General features: G+C 45.2%; 1 protein-coding gene across 3 annotated transcripts in view; it reads right to left on the bottom strand.

Moving 5' to 3' along the window:
• The window catches only part of SPOCK1 (SPARC (osteonectin), cwcv and kazal like domains proteoglycan 1), a 600,902-nt gene that overhangs the window by 146,049 nt on the left and 428,331 nt on the right, over positions 1–26,522 (bottom strand). For all 3 annotated transcript variants that reach the window (XM_088023618.1, XM_028103674.2, XM_088023617.1), the window contains one exon: positions 19,682–19,808. In XM_088023618.1, coding sequence (XP_087879744.1) covers positions 19,682–19,808 — 127 coding nt within the window. The remainder of the gene's footprint in view (positions 1–19,681; positions 19,809–26,522) is intronic.

Here is a 26,522-nt window from a genome sequence, read left to right on the forward strand (position 1 = left end):
TACCATCGGCATATTTTGCTGACGAAAAGCCTACTCAGATCTTTTCCCCATTTTTATTCGGTGGTTTGTTTAATTATTGAATTTAGTTCCTCATATATGCTGGACGCAAGTCCTATACCAGATACACGCAGTTCAAGTGTTTTGTACTAGGCTGTGGTTGCATTTTTCATTCTCTTAACAGTGTCTTTTGAAGGCAGAAATGAAAAATACTTATCCTTTTTATATTTTATGCAACACTCTTCTGGTGTTGGATGTAAGAAATATTTGCCTAATCCAAGGCCACAAATATTCTTCTATTTTTCCCAGAAAAAACTAGAAGCTTTATAGTTTTAAGGTTCGTATTTAAATCTATGAGGTATATATTTTTATAGTTTTGCAAATTTATCCCTTCGGTTTTTTCTAAAACTGTCCTGAGCTCATGGCTTCCATCCTTTTGCTAATATTCACTTTATGTGTTCAACCCTGGAGATAAGATTAACAGGAGATAGTTTCTCCCCTCAAAGAGTGCATTTTTTTTTAACTTAGGAAAAATTTTCAATATAGGCCAAAGTAGAGAAATTAGTGCAATGGATCTCTATAACCACAGTTCAACAATTTTCTAGATTTTTGCCACACTGGCTTGATCATATCTTTTCTTCCTCCTTTCCCCCCTTCCTCACTAAATCATCATATGGCAAACCCTCTATGTTCCTCATAGTGTATCTCTCTTAAAACTGTGGGTTTTTCTTACTCAACTACAATGCTACTATCCTACCTCATTTCCCCTTCCTAATCAATTTTCCTAAAAATCCCCCAAACATCTTTCCCTTTTACTATTTTGCTGGCTTGTTTCTCTTTGGGTTCAACCAGTGTTGACAAAACATTTGACAGTTATGTGCCCTACTCCTCCGTTTTTCAGGCACTAACTGGATCCATTTTCTGGCTCCCCGAACACCTCATGTTCTGAATTCATCTGTCTGCCTCTGCGAGGCCTCCTTTAACACATTCCTTTACTTAGTACATCCTGTACACGGAAGGTAACACTGTAGGCTTGACTAGACTGAAGTTCAACTACTTTTGGCGAAAGTACTCCACACACCTATGAGGCCAACATCTTACCACAGGACAAGACAAACAATGCCAGTTGCCCATTTCAGTGATTCTGTGATGCATCTGAAGAAGGTTCAGGAGTTAATAGCCTGAAGTTCATTCTCAACCTGTTGTTTAATGGTGTCATCCACACTAGGTCATTGCCCACATCAGCTGTACCATCAGAGGCCGAAAAAGGGTGCTTTTCTAGTTCTGTAATTACTTCTGCATTTATTAGCTATACGTCTTCGGTAAAGAATGTTCCCCTATTGAGCAGAGCTTCAGGGATACCCTGAAATATGATTTGTACAGAATAGTATCTGTCTAATGGCTTGTTTTTAATTGCAAAATTTAGAATAAGGAGCCAAAGCCTTGGTTTCTTTCCCACGGAGAAGGAGTTTTCATGTGTTTCCTTCATTAAAATGTACTTTTAATGATTCCATTTCTCCCTTTCAAAGTTGGCATTTTCTGGTAGCATAGAATTCATTGCTTAAGATTTAAGCTGTCCTATTTTTATTTAAACATTCTGAACATTTGTATTGATTTTACATGAAAATCCACCTCTCAAGTTCCTGGGGGTCTAATTCTACACTTTATTGTCTGTGCTACCTCTTGTTCATGGTGGCTTACTTCACTCTAGGTTTTAAAGAATTATGAGTCCTATCTGGCAGGGTTTTGAGGGAATCCTGTGAAGCTGGAGCTGATGGCTCAGCCCTCCAGAGAGCATTTACATCTGCAGGAACCTCAGTGCATTCCTGCACAAGACTGCTTTAAGTCAATTAACCAGCTTCAGGCTTTCTATCCCATACCAAGAATATAAATGGCAACCACATACTCAGGTCAGCATCCACCCAGTGTGCCACAGGAGAGCTTAACTAGCCACTCTCTGACTGATGTATATTTGTATCTTAGATCCGTCATGAAATATTTGGTGTACCAGCCTTGCCCTATAAGAATGAATGCAGGTTCTTTCTTTAAAAGTTTTACAGGTCTTTTCTTTCCCAAACCAGAATCCGGGCTGAAATTGACAAGCGTTCTTGCTATCTGACTTTAACAACCGGTAGATTTTTTTTTTTTTCTTTTTAAATCAAGTCCACCCTTTAATTCAGGGTAAACGCACTGAAGCTTTTGGATTAATGTGTGGGGTCTCACCTCCAATTTCCCACCTTGTAAGAACTTACAGCAGGTAAGCTGTTGCCCCTAAAAACTCTTTATGCGATCAGCTGCCACCCACCTCCCCAGGCCCCAGGGCCCCCAGGGCAGTGGTCAAGATCCCTGCTGGTTTTCCTTCTGCCCACCTTCCAACCAGGGATTTCCCTCACATGTTACAAACTCAGCTGTTTCAAAGGATATGCTATCGAGGGGCTCTGTCAGAGTTTTCAGGCTTTCTAGCTCATCAAGAGGCTAGACGAGCACTTATCTATGAACAGGTCCAAGGTGGTGTAACAAATGTGCCAGCAGGAGTATACACCTGGTGCTGCTGGAGCTCAAGAGAAAGAAATGGCCAAACTTAGCAAAAAGGGCTCACAGAGGCTTCACTGAGGAGATGTTTAGGCTGAGCCTCACAGCTGAACTCTCAGAAATATGGTTATTCCCTTTCCAGCGGGGGTGGATGTGGATAAGAGAGGCTCAATCCATTCTATCTTCTCGTGTACATTAAGAGACAAAAAGAAAACAAACAAAAACGCAACAAAACAAAAACCAAGCAACCAAATCAACAAACAAAAACAAAGGATGCATCCTCTCTACTCCACCTCTATCTTGCTTTGTTTTGTACCAGGGAAATGGGTTGGATGTTGGTGGGCTCGCAGTAGGGGCTAGGCAGCTGGTCTAGAGAGCTTCCGGCAGGAAATGTGGAACATAACATGAGAGAGGTAGGAGACCTCTCTCAGTACCACCTTTGGGGCATCTCATCCATGCTGATGCATAGTAACATCTTTTGATCTCTCTACCAGGAGAGGAGAAAGCAAATAAACCCTTATCATGTGCTCCATCTGACCAATCTGGTCAGGGTCCCCAGGTTCCTGTAGCCCCTGCTCTCTCATCTGGACATGACAATGGCAGAGCCAGCCTTTGGGGAGATGTGGGTTTCAAAGCAGTCCTCGGTACCTCTGGATAAGAACTTAAAGTTGCTCTTTTGGATACTGGGTCTTCCCTGATGCCAAAGTCTGGTGTTCTGAGCACATTACTGGACAGAAGCCAGCATCTCAAGAAAGCCACCCTTGACCAGAGGATGAGGCATTTTTGTTCCACGCAATCATATGTGAACACGCGAAACTTCCCCATTTGTTTCAGAAAGGGGAAAAACCCAACAACTTGCTTTGGTGAGAGCAAGAGCATCATTAAAGCCATTTCCCTCGACACACAGTGATGGCATCGCTTCATGGTAAACTCCAACCTACCTCATTCCCGCACATAACATACTGGTACTAGCCTGAGACTTAGACAATGAGATCAGTTTCTAGAAACATTACCCGTATCTGGGACTCCACTGTTCTCTTGGAACATGTGAAGAAGCCTGACTGACAGCACGCCAACAGGGAGTATTTTGTTTGTTTCTTTTAAAGAAAAAGAAAAGCAATATGATCGTGAACTTAATTAAAGTTGTTTTGTAATGACTTAATTAGATTTATAGCACTGTGCAAATTCACTCTGGCCAGGGACCTTTCTGTCTTCTAAAGGAAGGGTTGGCAGAGATCTCATGAGCTTTGCAATTTTTACCTAATCCTTAATTTCATCTCCTGATGGGGTGAGGATGAATATAATTGTGTTCAGGTAATTGCTTTATCAAATGGTTTAATTGTACATTCAAGAGAACTGACAACAAGTAGGTTATTCTTCCTAATGTGTTTTTAACAAAAGTGCTAACTAATTATATGGCACCCTATTCAGGGCATTTGAGAAGAAGAAATGAATACCTATTCTTCCAATCTCGGTTAAATGCATGTTTGCATATAAAACACAGAAATAAGTAGTAAAATAATTAGCTGAATTGCTTCCTTCTGCTGTAACTTCATAACTAATCTGCATGTTGAAGTAGTCTGTGTAAATTCTGTGGATGCATTTTCACCATGGATGGTGTTTGAACATCTGTGCTTCCTGAAAATGTCACAATAACCATTTTGCCTGAAAGTTTATCCTCAGGAGCCAAAAAGCCTGTTACCTTGGCATGTTCCAAGAAGAAATAAATACTTAATATAACTGAGGACAGATGTGCCACATGATCAGAAGGAAATATTACAACATTGGGCCAAATAGTTGAAAAGCATTCTGAATTAAGATAATGCTGAATCTACACTATTTTGCATGAACTTTCTCTTTAACTGGATAACTAACATGTCTGGTATGGACTTGGCTTATATGCCCATCTATGCCTCTCATTCATAGAAACACAGAATGCCTTAATATATTCTTATTTTTTTTTAAGATTTTATTTATTTATTTGAGAGTGAGAGACAGAGAGCATGAGAGGGAAGAGGGTCAGAGGGAGAAGCAGACTCCCCGCTGAGCAGGGAGCCCGATGCGGGACTCGATCCCAGGACTCCAGGATCATGACCTGAGCCAAAGGCAGTCGCTTAACCAACTGAGCCACCCAGGTGCCCTGCCTTAATATATTCGTACGGGCTCAAGTTAGTGTCATTTAGCTGAAGCCTTTAATGAGGTTAGTATACTTGACATTTTGGGAAGTGATTATGTAGTACACTGCTTTTTAAATTTCCCTCAATCCAGGAAATAATCTTGCCCTCCCTCTCCTCTGGAAAAAATAATACCCTTGATCCTAGTAAACAGTAGGGAGGAAAAAGGTCATGTGGCCTGGTATTTGATTAAAGGACGGACATAGGACTCAGAAAGAGCCAGGTGGAATCCTTCCCTGGGATTGAAGCAGAGACACTGGTAAATGTCTTTCAAGTTTCTAGGCTGAGAGGAAATGAATCTGGGGCTGTCAAAATCCCTATATTCTGCCAAGGGGAGAAAGCCTCTTTGCGGAATGAAGCCAAGCAGAGACAGAGAGAGAAGGAAACGCAGTGTTGTCAACACTGAATTTCCTCTTCTTTTTCTGAGGTCTGCCTACCCCAGTATACTTTCTAGCCTTATATGGCAGTGAATCTTCATTTATGGATTAGGCAGTGTGTGAGTTATGTTTCTGTCACTCGAAATCAAAAGCATCCTGATGACACAGCTGCTATTTTACATTACTTTTCAGATGGCTTTCCACTCATTGAAGTAAAGACTGATTCAAGAGTTAGACCAGTGTTCAAGAATCTGCCCTGCTGTTTATGAGCTCTGAAGCCTTTGGAAAAGTTTCACTGCTTCAATGATCACATCTTTAATTTGGGACTAATAAAAGTATGACCTCATAGATTTGTTGTGGGAATTGGATGGAGTAATAGAGGAAATACAATACTATGGCTCTTAGTACAAGGCCATTGTACTTAATGTATGTTTAGTAATTAAGTGCTATTATTTTGTTGTTGTTGTCATGATCAGGATTATTTAAAATATTATTAGGATAGAGACTGAGAGGTAACCCCAATATCCACTCTATCCTTCAATTATTTAACTCTCAAATTTTATCTAGGCACATAGCTGCTCGGAATAAAAACTACATTTCCCAGACTTCTTTGCACCCTCATGGAGCCTTGTGATTAAGTTGTGTCCAAAAGGATGTGAGCAGAAGTGACACCAGTGACTTCTGAACTGTGCCCCCTTTCTTTCTTCCTTCTTTCTGGATGGGGCACAGCAGCCGCCTTGGACCCAGATGCAGAAGCTCAGTAATTCCATTTGCTGAGAAAGAACAATAAGCTGAAAGGATCCTGGTCAGTGACCAACCCTGAGCTGCTTACCTGTGGAGGCAGGGCTATTCACAAATATCCCCCCAAATACTGACATTCTCAACTCTGTTGCAAAGCAGACTTGCTGTACATAAGAAGGTGCCATGCCTGTCATGGTCATGGTCACAGGGCCACAGGAGCCTGAGGGAGATCAGGAAGAGACACTGAGCTCACCACTATCTTGCAGAGTCTTACAATCCACACTCTGGATCGCTCTAACCCTCAGAACAGCCTGTGCATGGGAAATGCCGGCCAACAGAGACTCCATTTGCCAAGAACTTCAAACATGACCTTTACTTGGTAGCAATTGTTGGAAACTATTAAGATGACTCTGAAAATAATATAATCTGCAGCGACAATATGTTGAAAGAAATGCCAACCCTGTAAAGCAAGCTCGCTCTCTCCCCCTCCTTCATGTGTGCACACTCAGAACAGAAGAGAAACATTTTCCTCCACAGCAGTTCTTAACTCTGCATCTCTCTCCTGTGTCTAGACATAAATGAGCCATTTGCTAATTGTTTAACAGTGATTAAGGAAGGAAACGTTCTGGGGAGGGGGAGGGTGACAGCAGAAGGAGGTCTGCCTGCTGTTTTCCAATTACCAACAGCCAGGCTGATAGGGGAAAATGGAGCTGGCTCTCAGGGACTCCCAGCTCCATTCGGGGAGGTCTCTCCTCGAGGTCAGGCTAACTACTGGGGGCTTCTCACTGGGCAATGAGCAGTCCTAGCCCTGACATCTGAGCTTTGGTCAAATGGGTCCAGACTGAGAGGGGACTCAATGAAGTCCTGCTGAAAGAGGACTTTGCACCGCAAACAGGAATGTGGAGCATCCGAGCCCTTCTCCCTTCCAAGCTGCCAGGGACCCCAGAGCGACTCAGGTTTCCAAAACAGCTCTCCCCTCCAGCGGGGAGCTTGTCCACTTGAAGCCCAGGCTGTCAGACTGGGCTCAGCCGTGGCTATGCAGCCCCTCTGCACACAGGAGACCCTGATTAGCTTCCATCCTTCTATGTGGATGACAAGAGAGGAAGCACAGGGGCTCACAGATGAGAGGTTCCCAGCTGGCCCAGGCTGACGACATGAAGGTGTTGGCAGGAGCATTTGCAAGTCCCACCAGGACTAGGAGAGCGAAGGCGGCCTTTGGCTGAGCTCAGAGCTGAAATGACTTTCTGTGTTTGAAATTCACACCGTCACCAAGACCAGCTCTGACTCCCTGAATGTCTCTAAGGACTGTTTTCTGCCCATTTCTGCAACAACGACACATATCCAGGCCTCACACCACCAGCAGGCCCCTCACAGCCACTCCGCTCCCAGTCCTGCCCCTAACCATTCCCACTCTTCAGCCAGCATAAGCGAATCTGAAACCAGAAACCCTCAACAGAATCCCCAGGGCCATTAGGGCAAACTCGTGCCCCCTCACATGGCCTTCAAGGCCGTGAAGAAATGGCCCCTGATTACTTTCTAGCCTCATTTCTGTAGCTAAGCCCTTGTCCCTGGTCCACATGTGATCAGCCATACTGACACTGTCACTCGCTCCCTCAGGGGCCATGCTGTCCTTCATCTCTCTCTGCTACCCCCACTCCCATCTGATGGATGAGCTGCCCTCCATGTCACTCTTGCTCTGGCTGACTCCTTCCAGCCTTAAGATCTCAATGGAACCATCACTTCTGCTATGAAGACCATTCACACCTCCAAACTAGTGGAGGTGGCCCTGCTCTACGGCCTGCAGCGCCCAGAATGTCCCTCAGCTAAACATCTCTTCTAACAGAAGGAGACCGCTTTTCAATTTGCCTACCTTTAAGTTCCATGAAAACTTTGTCTGCTTTGTCCTTTGCCACAACACAGCAATGAGGACAATGCAGGACACACAGTAAGAAAGGAAATAAACGTTGACTGAGTTTCCGGACTACTTCAGTTTTCCTGGCAAGGAGAACATGACATCAAGGGTGGTGAAATGACTAGGGTGATACTAGCTCTCTGGACCCCATGTCAGGGGCAAGGTCTGTATCATATGCTCACACGAGCTGCAGGGCTGGCCTTCAATGTGTCTATCCCCCCTGGTGGTTTTCTGTTCCTTCTCTTTTATGGTTACAGAGTCTGAATAAACATTTATTGCCACGAAACATCTTATATCCCTTCATCTAAACTTTGTGCATTCTTGCTCACTTTATCTTTGATCCCGGGGGCGTCATAAATCTCTTGAGTGGTGTCCCCGACGCTGGGACACTGGAAGCTCTGCCACAGACAGGGGCTGCTCCTAAGTTCTATGACTGTCTGACTGTTCTGGCTGTAGAAGCAGAAGGAAAGCTCATGTGACATCACCTGGAGACAAATACCCAGCAGCCACAACAGAGCTGTTGTGCGGGCTCCTTGTTCCTCCTGCTCCTGACTGTGTGCCCCATAGCCTTCAGATCCACCCAGGAAAGAGCAAACCTTCCCGTGGAGTATTGGCATCATTTACTATGGGGTGTGGGTTTCCCCAATGATGAGGGGGACCAAAGCTGCAAAATATTTTGCCAACATTAATTTCTGTAAATTTGACCTATGATATCAAATCCCTCCTGTTAAACATGTTTCATGGTCTCATCTGTCCTTTGTTTCCTGACCCCAATGACCCCCAAAAAAGGCCATAACTCCAGGGGATGGAGTTCATTAAGAGCACATTCACTTTTATTAAATGACCAACTGCCCATGGTTCTCCAATGGCTCTGTCTGTAAGACTAAAATGTCCTCTTAAATCTCCATAAAAAGGTGGCCATGTACTGCGGGCAATAATTCAAACACTTACAGTAGTAAACCAGACCAGACTGAAATATCCCCCTTGGAAGGAAGCCTTACTGAATGCCACTGGGGTTTAGAACCGTCCTTGGGTTCAGAGGTCTTAAAGCAGCCAACACACCGCTATTGATGGACTGCTATTCGATTTGTTTCTTCGGGACAAAGAAAATGCCAACCCTCTAGAAGTTCGAATAAGGTAGAACACTAATGGTCCCAGGGCACCCGGGGTGGCTCAGTCGTTAAGCGTCTGTCTCCCTTCAGCTCAGGTCATGGCCCCAGGGTCCTGGGATCGAGCTCCACATCGGTCTCACTGCTCAGCGGGGAGTCTGCTTCTCCCTCTCTCACTCCCCCTGCTTGTGCTCCCTCTCTCGCTGTCTCTCTCTCTCTCTCTGTCAAACAAATAAATAAAATCTTTAAAAAAAAAATAAAGAAAACTATTGGTCTAATGCTAAAGACCATACCACATTTTCTACTGCAATGCTACCCCTCAGTGACTGCTTCCCTTTGTTTTAACTTCAAATAGAAGCAGCTGATTACAGAAAGGAGGAGCAGGATGGCAGAGGAGGAGGAGACCTGGATGTCACCTGGTCTCAGGAATTAAGCTGAATAGGGATGAAACTATTCTGAACACCTACGAGCAACAGGAGATCGAAGAAAAGAATAGCAACAACTCTCTGAGCAGAAAAGCGACCATTTACTGGAAGGTAGGACGTGCGGAGAAGTGAATCCGAGGTGATATTCGCGAGGATAGACGGCGGGGGAGGGGCCTCCGTGGGCCGCTTCTGGCAAGTGCGAGAGCCGCGGAGCACAAAATCGGAACTTTTAGAAGTTGGCTCCGCTGAGGGACGTCGCTCCAGTGGCTAAGCGGGGGTGGAACCCTCGCGGGACTGTGGGGTCTCAGGACCCTCGGGGTCACAGAAAGAGCGCGGCAGAGCTCCCCGGTATCGGAGCGGGGAAGCCGGCTGCAGAGACGGAGCCGAGGCGCGGGCTCTCAGCTCGGGGTTGCCATAAACCGTGATCCGCGGCCCAGTCGGGCCACTGCTCCTCCAGCAGGGACCCAACAGGCGGCAGATCCGGGGAGACTCCCCTTCCTCCCCCGGGAGGAGCGGCGCGGGAACGCACCGCAGGGATCTGCTGGGTCTGGAGACTCCACACGGGGTCGGGTGCCAGAGATATAAATGCTCGGTCACAGGCCGGGTGAGCACGGAGTGCGGCCGGAGACCAGGGACACGGGAGTGACTGCTGTTCTCTGGGGGCGCACTGAGGAGTGGGGCCCCGAGTTCTCGGCTCCTCCTGGGCGGAGATTGAGAGGCCGCCATTTTCACTCTCGTCCTCCAAAGCTGTACCGAGAGCTTGCAGGGAACAAAAGTTCCCAAGAGCAAACCCAAGCAGATTACTTAGCCTGGAGGGGCAAGGGCGGGGCAATTCCGCCTCCGGCAAAGACATTTGGAAACCACGGCAACAGGCCCCTCCTCCAGAAGATCAGCAAGAACAGCCAGCAAGCCAAGACCAAGTTTACCGATCAATGACAACGGCAGAACACCAGCGCTAGGGGAATACTGCTCATAGAATTCATGGCTTTTTTCCCATGATTCTTTGGTCTTTCAAAGTTAATATTTTAAATTTTCTTTTTTCTTTAATTTTCCTTTTTCCCTTTTTCAACCAACATCTTATCAATACCTTTTTTAAAAATAGTTTTTATTTTTCATTTTTAGAGTCATATGCTATCCCTTTATAGTACTTAACCTTATTTTTGGTATATATATAAGTTGTTCTCTCTTTAAAATTTTGAGATACAGTTTCTTCTAACAGACCAAAATATACCCTAAATCTCTAGTGTATGGCTTTGTTCTGGTCTCCTGCCTGATCACACTCTCTCCCTTTTTTTTAAATTCCTCTTTCTTTTTTCAACCAAGTTCTTATCAATTGCTTTTATAAAATCTTTTATAATTTTCATCTTTACAGTCATGTTCCATCCCTTCATCGTATTTACCCTTATTTTTGTACATCTATAAGTTTTTCATTCTTTAAAATTTTGGGAGGCACTTTCTTCTAACAGACCAAATTACACCCAAAATCTAGTGTGTGGCACTGATCTATGCACCAGCCTGATTATATTGATCATATTCTTTTTTTTTTAATCTTTTTCTTTTTTTTCTTTTTCCTTTCTTTCCCTTTCTTTTCCCCCAGTTTCGGGTCTCTTCTGATTTGTTTATTGTATATTTTTCTGGGGTCATTGTTACCCTGTTAGCCTTTTGTTCTCAAATTCATCTATTCTCCTCTGGACAAAATGACAAGATGGAAAAAAAAACCTCAAAAAAAGAACAAGAGGCAATACTGACCTGCCAGGGACCTAATCAATACGGACATTAGTAAGATGTTGGAACTAGAGTTCAGAATGACGATTTTAAAGATACGAGCTGGGCTTCGGAAAAGCATGGAAGATATTAGAGAAACCCTTTTTGGAGAAATAAAAGAATTAAAATCTAACCAAGTCGAAATCAAAAAGGTTATTAATGAGGTGCAATAAAAAATGGAGGCTCTAACCTCTAGGATAAATGAGGCAGAAGAGAGAATGAGTGATATAGAAGACCAAATGATGGAAAATAAAGAAGCCGAGTAAAAGAGATAAACAACTACTGGATCATGAGGGCAGATTTCAAGAGATAAGCAATACCATAAGACGAAACAATATTAGAATAATTGGGATCACAGAAGAAAAAGACAGAGAGAGTGGGGCAAAAGGTATATTGGAGCAAAGTATAACAGAGAACTTCCCTAATTTGGGGAAGGAAACAGGCATCAAAATCCAGGAGGCACAGAGAACGCCCCTGAAAATCAATAAAAATAGGTCAACACCCCAACATCTAATAGTAAAACTTACAAGTCTCAGAGACAAAGAGAAAATCCTGAAAGCAGCTGGGGACAAGAGATCTAGAACCTACAATGGTAGAAACATTAGACTGGCAACAGACCTATCCACAGAGACCTGGCAGGCCAGAAAGAACTGGCATGATATATTCAGAGCACTAAATGAGAAAAATAGGCAGCCAGGAATACTATATCCAGCTAGGCTGTCATTGAAAATAGGAGAGATAAAAAGCTTCCAGGACAAACAAAAACTAAAGGAATTTGCAAACACGAAACCAGCCCTACAAGAAATATTGAAAGAGGTCCTCTAAGCAAAGACAGAGCCTAAAAGTAACACAGACCAGAAAGGAACACAGACAACAGACAGTAACAGTCACCTTACAGGCAATACAATGGCACTAAATGCATATCTTTCAATAGTTACCCTGAATGTAAATGGGCTCAATGCCCCAATCAAAAGACACAGGCTATCAGATTGGATCAAAAAATAAGACCCATCAATATGCTGTCTGCAAGAGACTCATTTTAGACCCAAAGACTCCCCCATATTGAAAGTGAGGGGGTGGAAAACCATGTACCATGCTAATGGACACCAAAAGAAAGCTGGGGTGGCAATCCTTCTATCAGACAAACTAGATTTTAAACCAAAGACTGTAATAAGAGATGAGGAAGGAAACTATATCCTACTCAAAGGGTCTATCCAACAAGAAGATCTAACAATTGTAAATATCTATGCCCCTAACATGGGAGCAGCCAATTATATAAGGCAATTAATAACAAAAGCAAAGAAACACATTAACAATACAATACTAGTGGGGGACTTTAACACACCCCTGACTGAAATGGACAGATCATCTTGGCAAAAGATCAACAAGGAAATAAAGACTTTAAATGACACACTGGACCAAATGGACTTCACAGACATATTCAGAACATTCCATCCCAAAGCAACGGAATACACATTCTTCTCTAGTGCCCATGGAACATTGTCCAGAATTGATCACATCCTAGGTCACAAATCAGGTCTCAACCAGTACCAAAAGATTGGGATTATTCCCTGTATATTTTCAGACCACAATGCTTTGAAAGTAGAACTCAATCACAAGAGGAATGTCAGAAAGAACTCAAATACATGGAGGCTAAGGAGCATCCTACTAAAGAATGAATGGGTCAACCAGGAAATTAAAGAAGAATTTAAAAAATTCATGGAAACCAATGAAAACGAAAACACAACTGTTCAAAATCTTTGGGATGCAGCAAAGGCACTCCTAAGAGGAAAGTATATAGCAATACAAGCCTTCCTCAAGAAACAAGAAAGGTCTCAAATACACAACCTAACCCTACACCTAAAGGAGCTGGAGAAAGAACAGCAAATAAAGCCTAAACCCAGCAGGGGAAGAGAAATAATAAAGATCAGAGCAGAAATCAATGAAAGAGAAACCAAAAGAACAGTAGAACAGATCAATGAAACTAGGAGCTGGTTCTTTGAAAGAATTAACAAGATTGATAAACCCCTGGCCAGACTTATCAAAAAGAAAAATGACCCAAATCAACAAAATCATGAATGAAAGAGGAGAGATCACAACCAACACCAAAGAAATACAAATAATTATAAGAACATATTAGGAGCAACTGCGACTATATGCCAGCAAATTAGATAACCTGGAAGAAATGGATGCATTCCTAGAGATGTATCAACTACCAAAACTGAACCAGGAAGAAATAGAAAACCTGAACAGACCTATAACCACTAAGGAAATTGAAGCAGTCATCAAAAATCTCCCAACAAACAAGAGGCCGGGGCAGATGGCTTCCCAGGGGAATTCTACCAAACATTTAAAGAACAATTAATATCTATTCTTCTGAAACTGTTCCAAAAAAAGAAATGGAAGGAAAACTTCCAAACTCATTTTATGAGGCCACCGTTGCCTTGATCCCCAAACCAGACAAAGACCCCGTCAAAAAGGAGAATTACAGACCAATATCCGTGATGAACATGGATGCAAAAATTCTCACCAAAATACTAGCCAAGAGGATACAACAGTACATTAAAAGGATTATTCACCATGGCCAAGTGGGGTTTATCCCTAGGCTGCAAGGTTGGTTCAACATCCACAAATCAATCAACGTGATACAATACATTAACAAAAGAAAGAACAAGAATCATATGATCCTCTCAATAGATGCAGAAAAAGCATTTGACAAAGTACAACATCCTTTTTTTTTTAAGATTTTATTTATTTATTTGAGAGAGAGAGAATGAGAGATAGAGAGCACAAGAGGGAAGAGGGTCAGAGGGAGAAGCAGACTCCCTGCTGAGCAGGGAGCCCGTTGTGGGACTCGATCCCGGGACTCCAGGATCATGACCTGAGCCGAAGGCAGTCGCTTAACCAACTGAGCTACCCAGGCGCCCAAGCAGCATCCTTTCTTGATCAAAACTCTTCAGAATATAGGGAGAGAGGGTATATACCTCAATATCATAAAAGCCATCGATGAAAAACCTACAGTGAATATCATTCTCAATGGGGAAAAGCTGAGAGCTTTCCCCCTAAGGTCAGGAACATGGCAGGGATATCCACTGTCACCACTGCTATTCAACATAGTATTAGAAGTCCTAGCCACAGCAGTCAGACAACAAAAAGAAATCAAAGGCATCCACATCAGCAAAGAAGTCAAACTCTCACTGTTTGCAGATGATATGATACTTTATGTGGAAAACCCAAAAGACTCCACCCCAAAACTGCTAGAACTCATACAGGAATTCAGTAAAGTGGCAGGATATAAAATCAATGCACAGAAATCAGTGGCATTCCTATACCCCAACAACAAGATAGAAGAAAGAGAAATTAAGGAGTCGATCCCATTTACAATTGCACCCAAAACCATAAGATACCTAGGAATAAATCAAACCAAAGAAGCAAAGAATCTGTACTCAGAAAACTATAAAATACTCATGAAAGAAATTGAGGAAGACACAAAGAAATGGAAAAATGTTCCATGCTCATGGATTGGAAGAACCAATATTGTGAAGATGTCAATGCTACCTAGAGCAATCTACACATTTAATGTGATCCCTATCAAAATACCATTAACTTTTTTCAAAGAAATGGAACAAATAATTCTAAAGTTTGTACGGGACCAGAGAAGAACCCGAATAGCCAGAGGAATGTTGAAAAAGCAAAGCAAAGCTGGTGGCGTCACAATTCCGGACTTCCAGCTCTATTACAAAGCTGTCATCATCAAGACAGTATGGTACTGGCACAAAAACAGACACATAGATCAATGGAACAGAATAGAGAGCCCAGAAATGGACCTTCAACTCTATGGTCAACTAATCTTTGACAGAGCAGAAAGAATGTCCATTGGAAAAAAGTCTCCTCAACAAACGGTGTTGGAAAAATTGGACAGTCACATGCAGAAGAATGAAACTGGGCCATTTCCTTACACCACACACAAAAATAGACTCCAAATGGTTGAAAGACCTAAACGTGAGACAGGAGTCTGTGAAAATTCTAAAGGAGAACACAGGCAGCAACCTCTTAGAACTCAGCCGCAGCAACTTCTTCCTAGAAACATCGCCAAAGGCAAGGGAAGACAGGGCAAAAATGAATTATTGGGACCTCATCAATATAAAAAGCTTTTGCACAGCAAAAGAAACAGTCCACAAAACCAAAAGACAACTGACAGAATGGCAGAAGTTATTTGTAAATGACATATCAGATAAAGGGCTAGTATCCAAAATCTATAAAGAACTTCTCAAACTCAACACCCAAAGAACAAAGAATCCAATCGAGAAATGGGAAGAAGACACGAACAGACATTTTTCCAAAGAAGACATCCAAATGGCCAACAGAAACATGAAAAAGTGCTCCACGTCGCTCGGCATCAGGGAAATCCAAATCAAAACCTCCATGAGATACCACCTCACACCAGTCAGAATGGCTAAAATGAACAAGTCAGGAAAGGACCGATGTTGGCGGGGATGCGGAGAAAGGGGAACCCTCCTACACTGTTGGTGGGAATGCAAGCTGGTGCAGCCACTCTGGAAAACGGTATGGAGGTTCCTCAAACAGTTGAAAATAGAGCTACCGTATGATCCAGCAATTGCACTACTGGGTATTTACCACAAAGATACAAATGTAGGGATCTGAAGGTACGTGCACCCCAATGTTTAGAGCAGCAATGTCCACAATAGCCAAACTGTGGAGAGAGCCAAGATGTCCATCGACAGATAAATGGAATTAGATGTGGTGTATATATATACCATGGAATATTATGCAGCCATCAAAAGGAATGAGATCTTGCCATTTGCAACGACGTGGATGGAACTGGAGGGTATTATGCTGAGCAAAATAACTCAATCAGAGAAAGACATGTACCATATGAGCTCAGTGATAGGAGGAATTCTTAATCTCAGGAAACAAACTGAGGGTTGCTGGAGTGGTGGGGGGTGGGAGAGATGGGGTGGCTGGGTGATAGACATTGGGGAGGGTATGTGCTATGGTGAGCGCTGTGAATTGTGCAAGACTGTTGAATCACAGACCTGTACCTCTGAAAGAAATAATATATTATATTTTAATTTAATTATATATTAAATAATACATTTAAAAAAAAAGTAGAAAGGGAAAAATGAAGGGGGGAAATCAGAGGGGAGATGAACCATGAGAGACGATGGACTCTGAGAAACAAACTGAGATTTCTAGAGGGGAGGGGGTGGGGGGATGGGTTAGCCCGGTGATGGGTATTGAGGAGGGCACGTTCTGCGTGGAGCACTGGGTGTTATGCGCAAACAATGAATCATGGAACACTACATCAAAACTAATGATGTAATGTATGGTGATGAACATAACATAGTAAAAAAAAAAAAAAGCAGCAGCTGGTTACAGACATGGAGGCAGGAAACCTTGGGTTTCAAACTGCGCTGCCGTCCATGGCTCTGTGGGCCTCAGTATACCCAATATGGAGAATGGGAGGATAGTACTCCTCCTAATAAGAATGCTTTAGATCTCTTGGTTTGCGTCTGGAAAAGACAGCTGAGTAGGTCTGGGAAACTGAGGACTCTGCTGGAATTCAAGGACACTAGCACAAGAGGCGGACCGAGGCCAATGAAGGCTTTGAGGGCACAGCAGTATCTGGAAGTCACACTTCTTTTGAAGAATCAGGAGTCATTGCAAGACTCTTCCTAATCCCGATCGTGCCTTCCCTAGAAGCTATTTATCAGTATCGGTGAGCAGGCAACCTTCTCTAACAAAAAGCCAACTTTCCTGTCCAGACTGCAGGGGGCCAGGACCAGCAAGCATTTCCAGAGACATTCCCTGCGCAACTGACAGCACCTCAAGCCACGGCTGACAGGTTACTACTGCTCCTTGTAGCTCGGGGTTCACGGGGAGCCGGCGTTTGAAGCTCCTTTTGCAAACGAGAGACAGAGGCGAGCGGGCAGGTTTTTGCTGGTTTTGATGTGCAACACGCCACTTGCCCCAACAGTCCTGATCACCCACTGACATTTCATGGCCTGTCTCCAGTCTCAGGCTTGAGGATCAGACAGTTTACTCCAGAGCTGGACAGAATAATTTGAACAGCACAAGCTGGATCTTCACAGAGACAGAAGAATTGCAAGGAGAACTCTGACTCTCTGCTAGAGCCCCGGGCTGGGTGTTTAGCTAAGCAACTTCGCCAGGGGTGGGGACAGCTTATTTTTCTCAATCACTAAGCTCTCTGCAACCCATTCACTCCCAGGCCCAGATGGTTACACAGACTGGCTTCTCACCATTCCGTCTCAGCCAGAGTCCTTGGGGGCCCCCCTCTCGTCCATGATACTCACTGAGCACCCACTACGCACTGCGTCCCATGCCTTGTGAAGGTGGGGACAGGCACTATTTCTGTCTCTGGGGCCTCACATTCTTAAGGCAGACACAGAGAAGGCGGCAGTTACAGTAACAAGTGTCCCCCAAGTCAGGCACTGCTGGATGACGTGCTCACCCTCTGGCTTTGGCTACAGGTCTCCTCTTAGACTGTTCTCTCACCTTCCTTGTCCGCCCAGCCCCCAATGCGACAGCCACACAGGCATCCTCTCCCTTCTTCACACACAGCATCCTGCCTTAGAGCCTTGGCCCAGGCTATTTTCTCTGTCTAGAACATTCTACCCTCCACTTTTCATTAAAGGACACCTCCTGAGAAAGGACTTCCCTCACCATCCCCTATAAAACATCCTCTCTCCCTCTCCCTCTCTCTCTCTCTCAGCCCCACTGTAACACTTGCCAAAATTTGGGAAACTGCCTATTTATCTGTTTGGTTACTTATTTATTTCTGTCTGCCCTACCAGATTGCAACCACCAGTGAGCTAGAATGGTGTCTGTCCCATTCCCCACTGTCATGTTCTGCACAGGGCCTAGAACACCTAGAAATGTTCACAAACTGCATGCTGTACCAGTGAAGGAAGGAGGTTGTCTACAGGGAGTGATAATGGAGTAGGAAGGCAGCCGACTCTGGAAGGCTCTGTTAGTAAGGAGAAAGGGTCTGGGGTTTAGTTTTAGCAGGAAGAAAGATAGCCAAGCATTTTAAGAGGGGGAGACACACAAACAGACCTTTATTACAGAGTCCTCCCCATCTCTTCCGTCATGCAGAAACGGCCTTTGGGGGCAGGGGAAGGGCAGATAGGAGGTAAGGAGATCTACTAGGAGAGGTCTATAAAAACCAAAGTCCTCACTACTTAGTGTGGTCCAGCGACCAGCAGCATGGACACCACCGGAGAACTTGTTAGAAATGCAGAAACTCAGGCCCCACACAAGACCTGCTGTGTTGCAATGGGCATTTTAGCAGAATCTTCAGGTGACTGTTCACATCCCTGGAAGCTGGGCTTTAGGTGGAAGACAATGCTGACCTCATCTGCCTTTGTGGAATGGGGGCTAGAACAAATTCATGGGTGCTCCCGAAAATCCACAGTTCCAGACATATTCAGGGTGCCAGCAGCAAGCCCTCCTACTGCAAACTATCTCAAACGGATTCCATCAGGGGCCAGGGATAGGAGGCCAAGGGGCAAGGGTGGGTATGCTAAGCTGAGCTGGACTATTTAACTGGGATTTACTGACTGTGACCCTGGGCACAGAAGCTCTAATTCCCAGGGCAGGTCTGAGGCTGGGGACATAAGGATTCCTGACTCTGGCTGTGAAGATGTGTGAACTTTTTTTAATTTCCACTCTAAGTTTCCCCAGCACCTGGCACAGAGTTTGGCACATTAGAAGGGCTCAGATGATACGTGTTGAAAGAATAAACAAGGAGTGGTTATGATGTTGAGGTCCAAAAAGCAGGTTACATGGGCCCAAGTACAAGCGAGATATACCTTCTGGCTTCCTGTTTTGTTAAACATATCCCCTTTGGTTAGAATCATGTGCAAATCTGAGAGGATACGACTCTGCTTTCAGTGAACAAAAATATATCATCTGTGCAACAGAGAATCAGCGGGAAAGCATGGCACAGCCTTGAAATAACCCCAAAAAGCCTCAGGGCACAGCAGGCAGGGAGGGCCCCCCACTAACCCCGTGGGAGCCCCATGGTGTAAAGGTTAGGATAGTGAGGGGCTCACAGGAAGAGACACTGGCACCTGTGTGTGCAGGGCAGGGGGGACCAAGACAGGACACAGCCCAAGAGCCACCTGGTAGGGGGGTCACAGGGTGCTGCTGATAGCAACCGTCTTCAGCCCCAGAATCTAAACGCAAGGGAGCCTCACAGAGACAACAGGAGGAGAGAGAAAAGCACCGCAGCTCGAGCTGTGGAAGATGGGCGGCCACGTCCTACGGCAAACTCCAGAGACACCCACAGGCTCAGCTATAGGACTCGGATCTGCGGAACCGTTGCTACCTCACCTTCTCCAGGAAGCCTGCCTGGACTGACTTGAGGATCACACGCCACCCTCAGAACCATCCTTTCCCCATAGTCCTTGATCACTCCAGTTCCATGGGAGGTAACATTTGTATCCTGTCTCTTCGGCTAGAGAGTCTATTCATGCGGCAGCCTCTTGAGGGCGAGGCCCAAAGCCCACGGAGAGTCACGGGCCCTCGTGCTGGCACAGAGACTAGTAAGAACACGAAGACGTGGCATATTCTCGATGACAAAAAAAAAAGAACGGAGATGACTGACCTTGGAAGTATAGGTGTGGCCATCGGAGCCACAGACCATGGCTGACTGCACCGCAGGGCAGGGCTTGCACTTCACCAGATTCGAGGGTCCGACCCAGTGTTTGTGGGCCACGTTCCCCTTCTTTTGCCTAAGGACGGAAAGAGAGGGGATGAGTTCACTGAAGCTCCGGTCCCCACTGGTCTCACCTGCAAGTTGCCTGGATGAAAGCCCAGTGAATCAACAACAGGGCTGGTCACACAGCCAGGCGCATCCTGGAGGCCTTCGCGAGTTTGTTCCCATTTGTTCCAACGTGCTGACAGGGACAAGAGAGTCTGCTCCGAAAGCCCCGGTTCCACCCACCAGATGCGACCAGGAGAAATAATGGAAAACATGACTTAGTGACACGGAAAGACATTCGCAGCACGTTAAAAGAAACAATGAGGGAGTGGCTGCACCAGGTCCCCGAGCCCCTGGTCCAGGGTACGGCATGTCTGGGGCGCCCGGGCACAGCACCCCGGAGTTTGCACTCCTCCAGGGTTGATGGGCAGCCTTCCCAGCGGGCTGACACACACACAACTCAGAGAGCAGTTGAGACAGAAACGCATCTCCCAACACAACCAAATGACTTTATCACAGCTGTGGAAAACGATCCTTGGATACATTTTGAAGCAATTTCAGTCCAGCTTCCAATTTGCCATTCTACAGAGGCTCTGATGTGATGTCACTTTCAACTGCTAAAATAATCAGAATTCTACCCTCCCATTCTGGCTCCAGTTTCCCCCATCCTAACCTGTGTCATAATGACAAATGATGCTATTAGGATGGCCTATGTCCACGGAAGGCACCCCACCCCTGAATCAGAAGCCACTGAAATAAAGGCCTGCAGTGACTGCACCCTTCCTCTTGTCGCCCAGCTGCTTCGCCCCACAAAGCACGGGGAGGGACTCTACGGCCATGGGGCGAGCTGCAGCAGGAGCATGGGCCATCTGGATCCACCAGGTGATCATGGGGCCCTGCCAGCGTTTTTCCCTCGGCAGTGCTGCCTGGTGGTTAACCTCTGGTCTCTGGAGTCAGAAGACATCAAGTACAAATCTCAGCTCTGTCACTTATTCACTATGTGATCTTGGCAGGATATGTAACCCTGGAACTGTAAGTAAGCCTCAGTTTCCTCATCTGTAAAATGGGACGGGGGGAAGCAGAATCTAATTCAAGCCAGTGGCATGAGGATTAAATGAGCTGATGCATGTACTCGGTCTAATGCCTAGACACCAGAAAGCCATAAAAATGTCAGCTGTCGCTATTTCTTATTTGCCCCAATAACATAATGGGGTACAGAGGATGAAATTACCACTGCCTGAGCAATGTGACTTCATTCCAAGGCCCAAGACTTGGAATGGCATTTAACTCTCCGGAAGAACTCATGGGGCCACAGAAGGAAAGCTTTTCTACTAGTTACAGAATAAATCTCCAGCTCCATATGAATTTGGATTTGGAGTCGGAGGTGACCCACCCTCTTCCAAATGAAAGAAAATGATCTAGGAAGAGTTTTTTTATCCTACCTGATACCTGATTTTTATCCTTCCTTCAACCTTCCCTAGCCATATGGGGGAGGCAGTCCAAGGAGGAAGGTCTGTTTGGGAAACTACCTTTAAGATTGACCATGTACCCACGGCACAACCTTTAGTGCCATGAGGGGGTGCCAGGCTGGCAGGGCCAGAGGGCTGGGCCTGTGTGACCACTGAACTGAAAAAGAAGGTCCCACAAGGATGCCATGAGATCACCTAGTCCAGCCTGCTCATCTTACGAATGGTGAGAAGTGAAGCCCAAGTTGGGTAAGAGCCTTGCCCAAAGTCAGGAAAACAATCAGTAGCTAGGACTATGATTATGATGACATTGACGCAGCTGCACAGTGACCAAGGATGAATCTCTCTTCTTCAAGCCCCTGTCAGCCCCACCTAGATTACTAACTTAAAACTTCTTTGGGGGCACCTACGTGTTTGTCAGGGGTGGTTCTCTCTCCAATGCTTCCCTGCTTCCGTAACAGCTGCCCACCTTGTCCTGGCCTCTCTGTCTGAAATAAAAACATCTCCATTCCTAAATCACATGGACATGAGGTCTCCTAGGATCCTTTGCCAAACATACCTGACTCCTTCAAGGTCTGCTCCAGACTAGAGAAGAAGGGAGGTTGGGTGACGGGACTCCATGCAGCGGCCAAGTAGGCTGTCAGCACGGGGTGAATCTGAGCGTCCCTGATTCCTTCAGCAGAATGCCGCACATTTATCATCATTCACGCGGCAGACTGTCTGACATTGATAATGAATCGACAAATACAGGGAGCAGTTCTGGCATCTGGCAACCCCTCTCCTGGGTCAGTCCCCAGTGTTCATGGCCAATGCTGAAGCAATTCTTGTTATGAGTTCCCAGAAAGAGGCTATAAAGCCCAAAGAGTGGGCAGCTTTGCTGGAGCAGATATAACCACGTATAATGATGTCCCAGAGGAAAGAAGGAGCTGAACCAAAGAGAGAGGAGGGAGACGTGAACACCGAGACAATGGCTTTGAGGAAGAAATGGAATCACCTATTAAAAACCAGTTAATGACAGGCCATCCCTACCCCTGGACATTGAACTTCACTATTAAACTAAGTTCCTCATGAGGACACAAAGAGATGAGGCTGGCTGCTGCTTGCTAGTAGGCCGGGTGCATGATGGAGGCTCCCTAGATCCCCGGGGGGTGAGGGGGTGGGTCTCTATGTGCTGACCACCGCAGTGCTCGCTCAGAAGTTCACCACAAAATCACAGACTGTCAGTCAGAACAAGAAAATACCTTAAAACGAATCTAGTCCAACAATTCTACTTTATAATAAATGAGGAATGAGACACAGACGGGAAGTGACTTGGCCAGTGTCACACAGAAATAGAGCAAAGCTACCTCACATGCATTTGTCAAAATGAAGTCATTCTGGAAATGGCGACACTGCTCTGGGACCATTTTAATTCCTATTTTGGCATCTGTATTTTCATCATCAGGGGTCAATCTTATAAATAAGACTCCTCTGAAACATTGTCCCTGGCTCTGCACCTGCAAAGGAGCGAGCTGAGCATACCCAGCATCGGGCGGTCATGGAGGCACCATGTCTGACCTCTCTCTCATAGGATGCCTTGGGGACTAGAGATAAAAGGCCAACCCAATCTCAATGTTCACATTTCCAGTGAAACAAGCCTACCTGTCATACTGGAGCAAACCCCGATGTTCCTTACCTTACTAGGACTCTGGTGGACATGGCACCCAAACCTATGGTCTCCATCCGGGGACAAATTATATAAAGTTATGTTACAAGTTTATGTGATCCCATGGAGGCAGAACTTCCCTGGCTACTGTGTGTATATTTCAATACCCACAATTCACCCAAACCCTAAAACTTAACCCATCCAGTCAAGGCAAGGGACTGTTTGGACTATAAGGTATTTCACTTCTTAAGTCCAAGAATGAAATCCTATGAAGGTGTCTTGATGAAACTGCTATACCCAACGCCACAGACATTCATCACCTGGCGTGACACAAGTGATTTAATCTGGGAAGCAGGTCCTGCCAGCCTTTCAATTGGCCATGAAGCCCTGATTCCACCGTGAGCTGGCTGGTGCAAGGGGCAGCCACACCTCCTACCCTACTGACAGCACCATAAAGAAAATCCCAACCCACAAGCAGCCCAGAAAGGACAGCACACAGATACCTGGCAGGTCATGGGCACTTCTTTTTCTCTTGTGCTTAACTGCTTATTCTCAATCTTTTTTTTTTTTTAATTTTACCAAAATTCCCAGCATTTATGTTTCTGAAGCAGAGAGATGATTCTTAAGTACAAATCTGATGACATGACTCCCATACTTAAAACCTCCCTCTCCCCACCCCCACCCCCCCCCCCCCCGGGCCAGGGCACAGGCTGAACTCCTAGTTTTGGTATTACATTGACTGAGGCCTACCTTTGCAGGGTCAGTGCCTGCTACACACACACACACACACACACACACACACACACACACACACCCACCACCACCACCACCACGTGTTTCATGTGTTTTTACTCCAGCCACCCTCTGCTGCTTCCCAGAGCCCAACAACAAAATCTCTGTGCACCTGTACCACCATGTGGATTTTTTTCCTCCATCTGATGCATCTTCATTCCCACCCACATTGTTCCCCTCCATCTTCTCTGCCTCCTAAGGTGAAATTCTACAAGCCCCGGTTCACTACCTCCCTCCCCCAGTAAGTCTCCTGGGGCCCCTCCACAGGCAGTCTGGCTGCACGCCCATGCCGCCGTGGTCCTGTGATCACTTCCGGTCAGGCTCCCGCCTAGTCTCCCATTGAGAACCTTGCTTCAACTTGACCAAATTTAAGTGGCTACGATTATTCCAATAGGACGTGGGGTAGATTCAGGCTAAAAGCCTTGGAGCCCATCCTGGACACCTCCCCTTCGTGCCCTCACCACTTTCCCCCAGCACTCAGTCCTCCTGATCCAACTCCAGCCAGCCCTATGAGCCCCCTCCATGTTCCTTGTACGAGCCACGTAAATGCAAGTCTACATGACTGCACAAAGACTTTCTGCCTGCATGGTAAATGTCTGTCCCTTGTTCCAGCTTCAATCAACTGCCTTTCAAGACATCGCTCCTGAACCTGTGAGCCTGACCTCAAGGAGACTAATCATGACATTATTTGTGCCAACATTACATCTGGTTCAGACCCAGCTGTGACATCCACTGCAGCAGAAAGCAGTTCTTTTTGAGTCTGTCTTCCTCAGTGTACTGTGCATGCCTCAAGGGTAGACTGGCTGTCACCATCTTTGCGCTCGTGGGGCTGGGAAACATGGTCAACCCTCAACACATGAGTTTGTTCAGTGAAAAAGGTGAATTTATTAATCTGGACCTTTAGAACTTCCTCCTTTTATTTCTGGAAATTACCAGCACTAACTAGAAGACAGACCTAGTGTGCGGTTTTAAGCAAAAAGAATTCAACAGACTCAGAAATCCGAAGTCAAAACTTGAAAAAACAACAATTAGCAAAAATTCTCTAAAGCCAACTGAGAAGTGTGTGGAGGGAACTCTGCTCTGCACATCAGGGCTGAAGGCTCCTCCTGTTCCAAGAGGTCAGACTGCTTCCCAAGCTGGGTAAGGACCTCTGATGCAGTGGCTCCAAATTCCTAGCAGATACCAATTTTTAGGATTTAGGAACGAGAAATCAGAATTCTTAGGAATCCTCAAGAATTGCTGAAATAGTAAGTTTTTCTACATTCTTCACAATATTTACACATTTCTTAAACAAACAGGAAGTATTAAGTTTAGTATTAATTATAAAGAAATATAGCCTGAAGTGAAAATTCAAACAGCGGAAATTATCAGCAATCATTATTGGGTAGTACTCAAATGACGGGACCCTTCTAGCAAGGGAACAGCACAGCACAGGATCTTATGTCGACAGTCTCAATTTCAAGACTTACACTGTTCCAAAAGGATTCTTTGGAACACCACTCAGAGGATTTCTCTTCAGTATAGTATGTAAATAAACATATTAGCATTCATATTATTTACAAGAGCAACTCACACTCTTACAAGAGGGCAGCAGCTACAAGCAAGACCGACCAGACTGTGACCACTCTTTCCAACATGTTCCCGTCCTGGTTCCTGGAAATGCCAACCTTAACCTTCAAGTCCACACACCAGGAATGTCTTGCTCTTGCTTCCCACTGGACCCTGCCACTCCTCACTCAGATGTCCCCATCCTCACCAATCAAGGCAAGTTCCCTCTCCTGCCAATTCCCCAGAGTTGACTCACCGAGGTCTTTGATGACATCAGTCCACTTGGCCATGACCAGAGGAAGACCCCAGCCAAGACCTAAGGCAAAACAGTGGCAGGACAGACACTTTTGCAATAATTTTCTGGGCGATAGACGGGCAGGTATACGTTTCTTGACATTGATCCTGCATGATGAAATTCAACAATCTGGGTCCAAAAAATATTTAAGGATATACTGGGGGTGGGGGCTGCTAAGAGCCTATGCAGCATTGTTGACTTTTTTCTTTTGGTTATTGAAAAAAGGCCCTTCATTGTATAGCACCCTGGTATTCTAACAGGCGCCTAACTTTAGATAAAATTGCTTCACTCTGTGTGAACAGCTGGTCAAAGAATAAAGCAAGTCCAGATAGTAAGTGACAGTAGCTAGCAGGACTCGAGTAGTTCTGTGGGACAACCACCTGCCTGTCTAAGGGCCCTGAACAGATCTCCCTGACTCCTCCTACCCCATGACCCTCTGACAGTGGATACTGTCATTAACCCATTGTACAGAAGGGAGAAACTGAGGCTTATGGAACAGCCGGTCACAGTCCCAGGACCCTTTCTTCTGTCCTGCGTCTGTTCTCTCATCAGCTCTCTAAAGCAGACCTGTCAGCTCAGAGCCAGAGAGAACCCACCCAAGAAGGGCCCGTTTCCAACGATCCCAGTGTTTGTCGGCTGATAGCCAGCATCACAAGCAGTGTATTCTCTTGTTAATATCAAAATGCCCATTCAAAAACAACACTGAATTTGTTTGCAAAATCCGAGCTAATTGTTTCTAAAACAAGGATGGAAGATACTCAGAGAGCTAACGGTGGTGGCTATTTTGAACCAGAGACAAAATAATGAATGTTAATTGAAATGAAAAACATGTTAACCTCTGAAATAATCTGTCATGTAAAATGATGCTATAATTTCTCCATTGTTAGGGTGATTCAAGTCATTATACAAAGTCATAAAATTACACAGGAAAAGCATAATGGCCTGTGTCATTTGCAAAAGCTGCTTTGATGACAGAGACAGGCTCTCATGTCAGACACT

The sequence above is a fragment of the Eumetopias jubatus genome, unplaced genomic scaffold (genome assembly GCF_037043125.1).
Source record: "Eumetopias jubatus isolate StellerSeaLion01/CBP00866 unplaced genomic scaffold, mEumJub1_p1.0 scaffold_5, whole genome shotgun sequence".
Taxonomy (NCBI): domain Eukaryota; kingdom Metazoa; phylum Chordata; class Mammalia; order Carnivora; family Otariidae; genus Eumetopias; species Eumetopias jubatus.